Source organism: Ylistrum balloti, unplaced genomic scaffold (assembly GCF_031769215.1).
Source record: "Ylistrum balloti isolate Yb309-2 unplaced genomic scaffold, AGI_CSIRO_Ybal_v1 Utg371058, whole genome shotgun sequence".
In the NCBI taxonomy this organism is placed as follows: domain Eukaryota; kingdom Metazoa; phylum Mollusca; class Bivalvia; order Pectinida; family Pectinidae; genus Ylistrum; species Ylistrum balloti.
Window position 1 is genome coordinate 31,920 of NW_026782585.1, and position 11,439 is coordinate 43,358.

Below are 11,439 nucleotides of genomic sequence, written 5' to 3' on the forward strand. Positions count from 1 at the left end.
CACCTCTTATATAACGAACCGCTTCTGATCAAGTTATCCGAGTTTGACAAAAAAGTACATCTCTTATATAACGAACCGTTTCTGATCTAGTTAGACGAGTTTGACAAAAAAGTACACCTCCTATATAACGAACCGCTTCTGATCAAGTTATCCGAGTTTGACAAAAAAGTACACCTCCTATATAACGAACCGCTTCTGATCAAGTTAGCCGAGTTTGAAAACAGTCATGACTTGTTTGAAGACAAGAGTAAAACACATTAAGTCATAAATCAAATAATAGTTTTTGTATTTAAAATAATTTAAAGATAATAATAAAATGCACTATAAACTTGTTCCTTTTCCGACTTTCAATAGATGTTGGAAAGCAAACGTATAGAAATCCTAAATCAAAATTAGGGAAGTGCAGAAAAAAGAGGATGTATTTGTCTAATAGTTAAGACATGTAAAACAAATGAATGTAGAATACAAAACAAGGTTGAAATAATCATTCAAAATTTTTTTTTTTTTTTTTAAATGACCCATAAACAGTTAACTATCAACTATTTAATACAACTAGTCTGTACTTTACCTGTGGCGACCTGTTTATACTATCTTTAACAACAAACTGTTTGACTAATTGGGTGTCGTGACCTAGTAACCAGACTTATACAATATAGATATGTGTTGGGCTAATTTTTATCTTTAGTGAGGGGTCAGATTTGTCATAATTTTTATGGTAACATCATATTTGTTATGGATAAGATTTATCATGAAAACATTTTAAAAGCACCAAATGGTTTACCGTTAGGTTGTTTTGTTCGGGACCCAATCAACCAAAAGCCTGTAGCACAAAGGATATAAGGAGCAGTTTTAATAGACAGCATTATGTTTCTCTATAACACGGTGCGATTCACTTTGTACATTCTTTAATATTGCAGGTGATCTGACACTGCTGGTGGACTATTAATCTTATTCACTTGAATTGTGACTCACTTCAAAATAGACACAAATGCTTGACGTTATTACGAAATTATTAGATGATATAACAAATACGGAATGTATTTAATCATAGGGCTAATGAACCTCACCATTAGAATTGTGATATTATCTTCGGGCAGTTTTGATTCTCCTCAGTCGATGCCAAAGTATCAAGATTTAAGAAGCATCACTGATAAATCCTAGAAGGACGAAACAACTGTATAATGTAGTTTAATACATCGTTTGGTTCTACTGCATCTAAATTCCTATTAAAAAGTGCTATTCACTTGTTCGTCTTCACATAATTTTTCGCAGTTTCATTTCATCTTACAAATAGCGATATATGAAACTTGAAAGAGCTACAACCTTTGCATTAACTGTCCTTGTTAAAGCACATTGTTTTATAATCATAACCTACATTTTCTAAAAATAGACATAAACTGGATTTATCAAAATGACATTAAATATATACACTTATCAACCTGAAGTTCATTATCAACATGTCTGCTGTCCTAAAATGTACACAGAGTGGAGTTTTATACATTATAATTATTGCCTGAAATATTGTACGGAAGACATATAAAAGTGAATAGCACCTTTTAATAAAAATTAGGATAAGATACAGTAGACCTAAACAATTACTTAAACTGCATCATACAGCTATTTCGTCCTTCTAGGACTCGTCAGTGATGCTGCATCATACAGCTATTTCGTCCTTCTAGGACTCGTCAGTGATGCTGCATCATACAGCTATTTCGTCCTTCTAGGCTCGTCAGTGACCATAAGGGCCTAAATTTTAAATCTAGAAGGCAACTTAGGAATCAGCTGGGGCGAATCAATTACTTTCGTAACGTTCATGTATCTGATCAGTTCAGAAGAACGTCAAGTATATGTATATAATCTGATTTGTGCCACAATTCCAATGAATGAAAACGTGGCACACAGGTTAGAGTAAACCTTGGGGACTAATAGTCCACCAACAGTTTGATTCTGACAATCGCTCCCTTCAAAAATACAATGCTGTCTGTAGGAAGTTAAGCAAGTATCAATGTTTTTGTTCCATGATTGTCTGTGTTGAACATATTAATGTATATTGACATGATATATTTTTATCTGCAGTAGTCTTAAACATTCAAATATTTAAGACCATGTAAAAAATCTTAACGCTGCAACTAAAACTTATATGCAGCTCAACGTTGTTACACTCATGCGTGGGTCATGTCTACAGATATTTCTCCTCAGTTGAAAACGGTCAATGTATAATAATATTTGCTAAGAGTACCAATATTTGATGAATTCTTGGTTTTAAAGTCTAAGGTAAATGTGACAGTTCACTTTTTGGATCCCATTCTAATGAAATATCGAAATCACATGATTTAATTTATCACAATTATTTAGTTAGGATGTTTATATACATGAACGAAAATGTAATTTGATATATACCATTCTTAAAAACATGCACAACAGTCAAAACAAGAAAGAGCTGGCATGTCAACGTAATCTCAATTCAAATTACAATCGACGAATCTTTGGCAAAATATAAACAAATATTCACGCTATGATAAGTAGATGAAAAATAAGACCATATGTTCCAAAATGGTGAGAGTCCTATGCTTCATCGATGACGCTCGGTGTGTAAATTTTGGTCACATTCAGCCTCATACCACACAAGGAAATATGAGTTCCAGATGAAATTATTATTAAGACGACCATATCTTGGTCAACCTACGCCTCTCGAAGCTTATGTTGTGTGTTACACTTGCACTAAACATAAAACATAATATCGTGACCACGAACTTGAATATCAGCTCAACAGCGACACATTAACACCAAAACGATTCGTGAACTTGAAATCGCATCAAATAAACTTACTATTCTGAAGTATCAATAAAAACTATACGTCAAACATCAAAGACATGAAATTAATCGAAAATCGTGCTGATCAATAATTCAATACATCTACCGAAATAGTCCATTATTAATGTACCTAATTTGACAGATGAACAGCATCATTGCACGCTGATGTATGACGCAAACTCGTTTTTTGAAGTAATGAATACACTTCCATATAACCATGTGACAACTACCAGTAAACACAATATTTATGAGACGTCAACACACTCATGCAAATCATGTTTTGATATTTCACAATACTTCAATTCAAAATTCAAGAATTCAAAGTATCTGCATTATTTTCATAACAATTAAATTCTATACATATTTCAATAGATAAATTGTCTTATTTGATATGAAAATCGCACTAACGCTCCTTCTTTGATAACAATATCCTTACACTTAATACTACTATGCATCAATACTAACAAGGTAGTGGGTCACCTACATATTGACACTTTGTTCCCGTTCTAGGCTGTGCTGTCACCGTTATCACTCAGGACTACATTAGTACCAAACACCGGGCAGATTTTGACCGCTCGGTGATATAGTTAAACTGTAGCAATCGCCTCATTCATTTGCTCTGAAGCCACCCGGACACTACGGATTGTACAGGGACACTGATCCAAGCACAGTCATGATTTAGTCAGTTTTGGTTATATTAACTTAATATTATATCAATAACATTCGTATTGCAATAACAATCGTCATTTTGCAAAGTTTGTTTCAAAGACCATTTGGAACTACGCTCTGTTGTCGCATGGTTTGATACACACAGAAGACCAGAAACTTTTTATGTAAAATGTCCGGCCTTCAAAAGTCAGGTTATCTTCAAGTCAAACAACCTTCAAATATAAAGGGACGGAAGTTAAAGGTAAGTGGACAGGATTTTTCACCCGTAATTAAAAAGTAATGTGGTTATTTTCTGTTTCTATTGTCTTTAAATGCTTTGCATGGATTTTTCAACTTGTGCATCAATACTAATATAATTTTGAGATCATGTTTTACATATCTATCAACGTCATCATTATGAAAACACCAACAAATAGTTAAGGTTTAATTTGTATTTATTGAAAAGCTTAAATCCTGTTCGAAAGTTTGCATCTTAAGTGACATAATCTCTCGTTTTTGTAGTAAAAACCAGTTTTTCATTTCGAATGTCGTGCGTCACTGAAATAATGCAATCTTCTTGACATAGAACAAAAAGATATAAACAGCAATCGCATCAATGCATTGAATACAACATGAATACAAACAGGTCGATCGATATGTTAGTATACAAAGTAAAATTCCTAATTTCGATACAAATACAACATTTCATTTGAGGTGTATACAAATGTACTCTGGTTAAAGTGTACACCAACATTCTTCTTCCGAACAGGATTGTGACGACCTTATATTACACATGCGGTATACTGTACACATTTGCCGATGACTTTTGCACTCCCCCCTTAGGAAGCTTGTATTTGCCTTATTTCGCCTAAAGTTTCATTCCCTCGAAACAATAAATATATTTCGCAAAAACAAGAAACGAGCGTAAGTTTAACTGATCGTTTATACAAATATGGCATTTTTCTCTTACCAAGTATTTGGACTTTCTTTGAAAAATATGTAGATGTTACAATTTTCATTTATTTCGAAAATTGTTAGACATAAGTCTTCATTTGCTTAGACAGCATTTCGATCAACGATAAACCAGTAAACCAGCTTTGACCGGATATGATTTTGACGTCATACCGTAATGACGTCATGCCCACCAAGAGAGCAGTTACCGTGCAGAACCAATCTTAACACTCAGCCAAAACGTGTTATAGTATATTGATATCTTTGATAACCGTTATAGTTTTGACGTTACAACTTTACTGACGTCACAATCAAATCATATCTTTTTATCCTCAATTGTTGTTACATCAATGACTTTGTTTACTATTTATCAGTATTATTTTACAACTTAACATAAATGTGTGTAAACAACAAATAACGTACGTTTACATAGGCACTGACAAAACACTACAGTGTACCTGGTCAGTTCAACAATTGACATTTGAACGGTAGTACTCACAATTGGTATGAATCATTACCTAGCATTATCTTATACAATGATATCTACAAAAATGATAAATAAAATGCATCATTTAAGACGAATGCTGGTGATGTCCACGGCCTTCAAGATGTTTATACTTGATGAAAGATAAAGCGAGGTCAATAAATCTGTATGTTGACTTTTATGGCTTCTAGACAAGGTCTTGTTGACTTCCTTACTACACAAGATACTGACAATCATGTGATTTGATCACTGTATGATTCATTGTTGTAATAGTTTGGTTGATCTAAAAGAAAATTACTGCCGCCTGTTTTAATTCATCCGAATTGTGGTGTGGTTCGGAATAGAAACACATACTTGAATTAACAGCTGTGGATACAGGCAGGTCGAGTAAAGATGACCTTGTTTACGTACTGAAATGTAATTAAATGTCAAATCCTGTTATGCATTTACAAAAGAAAATGAGTTACCGTAAACAATGTCAAACGGTATAAAATAGGCAAAAGATAAGAATATGCCTAATAGATATACATTATTTGTATCAAATAATAATATCAAAAGAGCAGGAACGGCAAAGAGATATCCAGGTAATTACAAATTGTGCAGTAGAACCTTTTTTTTTTTCTTTTTTTTTTTAAATTGATATCTTCAAATAGAGAATAAAAGGAAAAAACTCACTTAAGAAAGTTTCCAGTGATAAATGTGACACCGTTTTTATTCGTCTCGTCATTCACACTCAAAAACATAACAAAATGATGGTTTATGGTAGAGTTCATAAATTTCAATTCTAAAACATATTTGAATATCGAAAAGAGCATATGAGGTAGAGGGAGCTAATGAAATAAATCACATCTAGTGAAAAAGTATTATTACACAACACCCCTTGTTTCAAAATGACAGACGCAATAACAGCAATGGCCCAGCAATGTATGATTAAAAACAAAACTAATTGTTTATAGGGCATGTGATTTCAATTAAGCAACACTGATATACTAATTTGAATCCACGTTAGGGTATTAGGAATTGATAACTGTCGCAAGTCGTTCGCGGTATGTAATTGTATGCATCTGGCCACGATGAGGTCAAGGCTATATGTGTCTCTGGCGTCACACTCCAACACTATCTTAATTCATTGAACATTTATAGCTTGTATTACCCGATATGCTTGTTAGTAACAGATTGTATTGTTGGTTATCCATACAATAATTATGACGTAGACTTTCTAACCGAGTTTCGAGATGACATTTTCCTGTTATTGTACTGGATTTTTTCACCTCATCACATTTTACGATTACGAAATCTCAGGAGAAGTACAGTGACATGCAATATTCATTGAAAGACTTGTATCTGAATACAGGGATATTTTATCATGATTAAATCACGCAACCTGTGTGATATGGGTCAAAAGTACACATATAACGCGATGGTGACTGTAAAGTACTGTCTGAAACAATTATAGATAATGCGATAACACAACATCAGAGAATAGCTATACAGGGAGAGCATAGTACACAATATTATATTTTGTTCAAATGATTTATTATTGGATAATTATATTTCCAAACAATTGTTTTTCATGAGCTATTTTTATCACTACAGAATATTATTTCTACCAGAATAATTTTTAAAACAGTTTCAAATTCCATTCGATCTACTGCGCTTTCGACAAAAAATTAAAAGGTGTTACATGTTGATAAGAATGGAAATACATGGGACTAGAAACGTCTATTAATTTCAAATCTGACTGTCATTCTCATTTACGCAAAGCGTTTATATTCCGATATTCAAACATTTCAAGGGTCTTAAACATGAATATGTATATATTGTACAAAATTGAATGAAAAATACAATTTGTATTATGTGAATTAAACTTCAGACATGGAGAATGAAATGGGCTATTTTACACAAAATGAGCAACATCTCTGAAGGAACGTTTGCTGCCAAGTTAGACCTTTATCCCGACGAGAGCTCTGCTGCCAAGTCGTCACAGGACAAACTCACATACATATTTGAAAATGTCTCCTGCATCCAATCTGCGAATTCGAAGACCCACAAATGTGCGTTTGAGATTGTTGAAACATACCCAGTAATATGCCTTGCATCCCTGGTTGACGCAGAGACAGTAGAATGGGCCAAAGCATTTCAATATATATTCTGGCCTCCTCCTGGTCCGGATGGAAAAGGTAAATTTATCAACAGCCAACTAGCTATGGAATTGCATACTTCCTCAATGTGTCTTTTTGGGATGGAAGGAGGGCAAAGCCTTAAGTCATTTTGCGGGCTTTAAATGTGCCCTGTTATAAAACAAATCACTTGAAAACAAAGTTGGGAAAGGACCATGCGTTGCCAAAGTAATTAAAAGCAAAACAGACATAAACGAATTGTTCAATTTTCGACAAAACCCTATTGCTTTCGTTTTTGCGATTATATCTTTGTCAAGAAGCTTTGACTGAAAAGTGTTCCTTAAGTGCATACTGATAAGGCCCATATGGGTCATCTATCATTCATATATTCCAAACATTAAACTGTGTTGTCAACATCCTACCAAAACCGTTTATCTACGTTTTCTATTATTAATTTCGAACATAGTTCTGTGATGTACTCGCCCTTTCCTTTTCGTTCGTTCGTTTGAAAGAAAGAAAGAAGGAAAGAAACATCCAAAATTAAATTTGTATATTGCAGATTTGTTCCAAGTCATAATTGAAGAGAACGAAGACTCCAGGAAGTATTCCCTTAGTGGTGAATATTGGATGATTCTTTCTCCACAGGAGTTAAAAATTAAAGCTATGTCCAAGGCTCAAATGCTGTCATGGAAACTCTGCAATTTAAAACGATTCAACCTTGATCAAAGAAATTCCAAAATACTCATTATTGAATCAGGAGCGTAAGTACACTTTAAGGCATATGGTTACACATTTGTGTATTAACATCAAACGGAATTCCCCTTTCATTTCCTTTTTCAATGGCGGTATTGCCAAAAAAGGAGGATACATTTCCGCAGAGACAGAAAAGAGATTCATCTATGAATTTTATTTTGAACGTACCTCGAAAGTAATGAAAGCAAAAATCCCTTAAAAATTGATATTTTCTACAGAAAAGTATTTAAATACATTTGATACCATGAACTTGAATCTTTCAGACGTACAATGCATATAATCAGAACCAAACAAAAAGCTTGAGTGAAAGGGTAAAATATTAAGATTTCAAATATTTCATGCCCAGTTTATTCTCTTGCAGGAAATCAGATTTTGGTGAAGCCAAATTCATGTTCAGGTCCAGCAATGTCCTGGATATATTCCAGTGTATCCGAAAGAACATAGCACGCGCTGTGGAAGCGCGACAACGGAAATTTTCAGCAGGATCTTTAGAAGGGCGCGGGAGGACTTCCTCGGCTTCTAATAGTGAGAAGGGATATAAAATGCTTTTAGAGAGAAGCAGAGAAGATCTGAATGGATCCATTGACTCCATTGACAGCTTGAGTGAGACCTCCGATAGTACAAAGTTGAGAACGAAAAGCCAAGAGAGTTTACAGGATTCTGTTTCACTTGAAACTTCTCCTCCGCCGAAACCGCCGCGCTTGCTACCTAAACTGGAGCCTACTGGTGATAACGATTTAACAAGCTGTTATGACGAACTTGCACTTCCTTCAGCACCAAAAGTTGATGTTAAGAAGGAATCGCCGCAAATTGTCTCAACGGAAGTTATTCACGACAAGGAGAACCAACGGTTTGTAGAAGTGAATCATGACAGTTACGGTTACAGTCACGTCCAGTGTCCGATACCGCAGGATTCTAGAGTCAACATCGTGCGCTCCGTTTCTGGATATGATGATGTAGATTTAAGCCCTACCTCTGAGAAAAATAAAAATATCCCAAATCGTTTGGATCATAACCAAGATCTTCGGTCTGGTTCTGTCAAATCTAATGACTCCGGTTTTGTACCGTGCGATGCATCAGATTCACCTGTACGACAGACAGTCATTGGTTTAAAAGCCAATCATAGGAACAATAGTTCCTTTGACAGCGCTATATCTACGTCATCCTGCGTTGAGTCTATCAGTGCCGCGGTCAATGACGTGCTCATCGTCACTGAATTATCGACTGGAAACAAAACGTATGATAACATCGATTCTGCAGTTGCAGATGACCACGGTGAGATCTACAGTGACATACATTCTCATCCTAAACATGACAGTCATGTTAACGATGAAACAGAGACACAATACGAAGATCTTGAAAAATACCGAAAAGACCTGAATAAGTACCTCGGCATGGATCCTCGAGTGAATCCCGGCGACGTACCACCGTCTTTGCCAGACAGACCTACATCGCTTCCGATTCGGCGGAAAGAGTTCAAGAAAAAGACCAAAAAGTCTAAATCTAGCAGCAGAAAAGTAACATTTTCCCGATTTTTAAGGGAAAGAAATAGTACGCACAGCCGAACTGCATCCGTAACATCGACATCGTCATCGTCATCTGTGTCTGATGGTGAAGATGATTCTCCTCTCCCGAAAATTCCGACATTCCAAATGTTAAAACACATGCAGAAGAACACTCTTTACGAGCAGACAAGTGTTAAAAACGATCACGCGATTGATGTGGCCGTTTCCCCTATGAAAGAGGATACTGTCCCGCGAAGGCATTCGGTAGATTCAGTGCTTGTTGGTGCCTCTCAACGTCGCTCTGTTGCGCGTAGTTCAGACTATGATGAGGTTCAAAAAGAACCCAAGAAGACAGTCTCATTTGACTTGCTAACTGGAGAACTTTTGGACGATTCTGTTGTTACAACTAGTGGCCACAGTGATTCAGACATTTTGTCACCAATATCCCCAAAGACTCCTTGCTTTCCTCCGACTGTGGAAATGTTAGTCGCCATCGATTTACCAGAGAACAAATCGCACGAGATAGTCATTGATAGTGCAAAAGGAACATCAGAAGATCAGTTGGTATTCCATGCAAAGCCTGACGGTAATTTTGTATGGGACCCTTTTCCAAAGATGACAAAATATGACCGCCCCTTGATAGACTTTGAAAGCAATCAAGATTTGTCTGATTCCTCGGAGAACAAGTCCACTTTATCGCCCGTAACGTTGGACACAACATGCTATGAAATTATGGCCTCTATTAAAAAAGTCAACAGTTCGGACAATTTCGATTCAGTTGATTTATCTAATATTGACCCTGTTAATAGCCCCATCACCACATCAACGCCAAACTCAAAATTCGTTGACAATATGGACCCATTCAATATTTTCAGCCAGGAACCTTCAGCTGTGAACTCGCTTCATAATAAGACTCATTCATCTGAGGTTCTGGTAGATTCGAACAGTGATGTTATTAAATCTAATGAAGAACCAGCATACATGGACATGACCAGGGCAGTACCCCCCGTTGAGGATGAGTACGTGGCGCCCTCAATGGTATGACGCCAACCAATTAATGGTTTCATACACTCACATTGTTAGCTAAACGAATGTCCGTGTTTCAATCCACTGGTGTGGTCATTTAAAGATTTGTTTCGACAAAGTTCTACAAAATGTATCGAGATTTCCCGGAATCAGATGGAATTTCTGTGTATATGAAATGTCAACATTTAAAATACAAAAGAAAAAAAGAAGACTTATCTACTTTGACTCATACTGAGTTGTGTAATAATAGTAAATTGCATCACATTATCATAACATTGCTACACGCGATATTGTAATGAAAAATATGTAATCTGAAATAAATTCTGTTGTTAATGACACATTTTTACGATTTGAGTTAACACAAATGACGGATTTCAGGTAGATTGATTATCAGTTTGTTACACAATGTTTTGTTAGGACCTGACTAAGATATCAAAGAACTTGTCGCAATTTAAAATCGAAGTAAATGGTGAACAAATGCACGATGAAAGTGTGTCAACAATAAGTTTCACGAATGTATTCATTCAGCTTGGTGTGAAGTAAGGTTATGTACATAGACGTATGAAACAGCTGCATGGTGCAACTTTATTCATGGTTTTGCTATATTTTATGTAAATCTGAATTCGTATTTAAAGTGCTATTCAATTGTGTATCTTTTGTATAACCTTGTATTTGTCCTAACGATAACCATGTACCTTTTAAATCTTATTTTGAATTTAAACTAATCACGACATTGTACCTTCTAACACTAAACTAGTATTTAACCCCACGATTATGTTTTAAATAACTTATCTGTAAATTTTACCCGATACTAACCCTTGAATCAAATAATAGGTGTTGGCAACAGTGAATTCGTGACAAAACAACGACAAATTAACGATAGCCAGATTTATTGTCTGAAATAGAGCTACTGGTACAATGTAAACAATCGCAAGCTTAACATTGGAATTTCAATTATTATCACATTTCCCTTTACAGAGCAGACAGGCAGATTGACTTTTGCTGTTGCAAAATCCCAACACCAATGAATCCGCTTGTTTCTCTGTTTCTGAATTTGCTTCGCATACACTTTCTTCAACAACACTGTAAGGACATTCATCCTACAAGGAATGTATTGCATGCAATTAAGCACATGATA

General features: G+C 35.4%; 1 protein-coding gene across 1 annotated transcript; it reads left to right on the top strand.

Annotated features, from left to right (window-relative positions):
- The first annotated feature begins 3,652 nt into the window (after positions 1–3,652).
- LOC132560402 (uncharacterized) lies at positions 3,653–10,319 on the top strand. Its single transcript, XM_060225069.1, has 4 exons — positions 3,653–3,724; positions 6,771–7,077; positions 7,577–7,778; positions 8,132–10,319. The coding sequence occupies exons 1-4, from the start codon at positions 3,653–3,655 to the stop codon at positions 10,317–10,319; spliced, it is 2,769 nt and encodes a 922-aa protein (XP_060081052.1).
- Positions 10,320–11,439: the final 1,120 nt, after the last annotated feature.

What these genes read in the sequence shown, in the direction of transcription:
- LOC132560402 (XM_060225069.1), top strand. Translation starts at nt 3,653, where the DNA reads ATGTCCGGCCTTCAAAAGTCAGGTTATCTTCAAGTCAAACAACCTTCA. An exon ending in TAAAGGGACGGAAGTTAAAG is followed by an intron (nt 3,725 to 6,770) that starts GTAAGTGGACAG and finishes ATTAAACTTCAG; the next exon opens with ACATGGAGAATGAAATGGGC. An exon ending in CTCATTATTGAATCAGGAGC is followed by an intron (nt 7,779 to 8,131) that starts GTAAGTACACTT and finishes ATTCTCTTGCAG; the next exon opens with GAAATCAGATTTTGGTGAAG.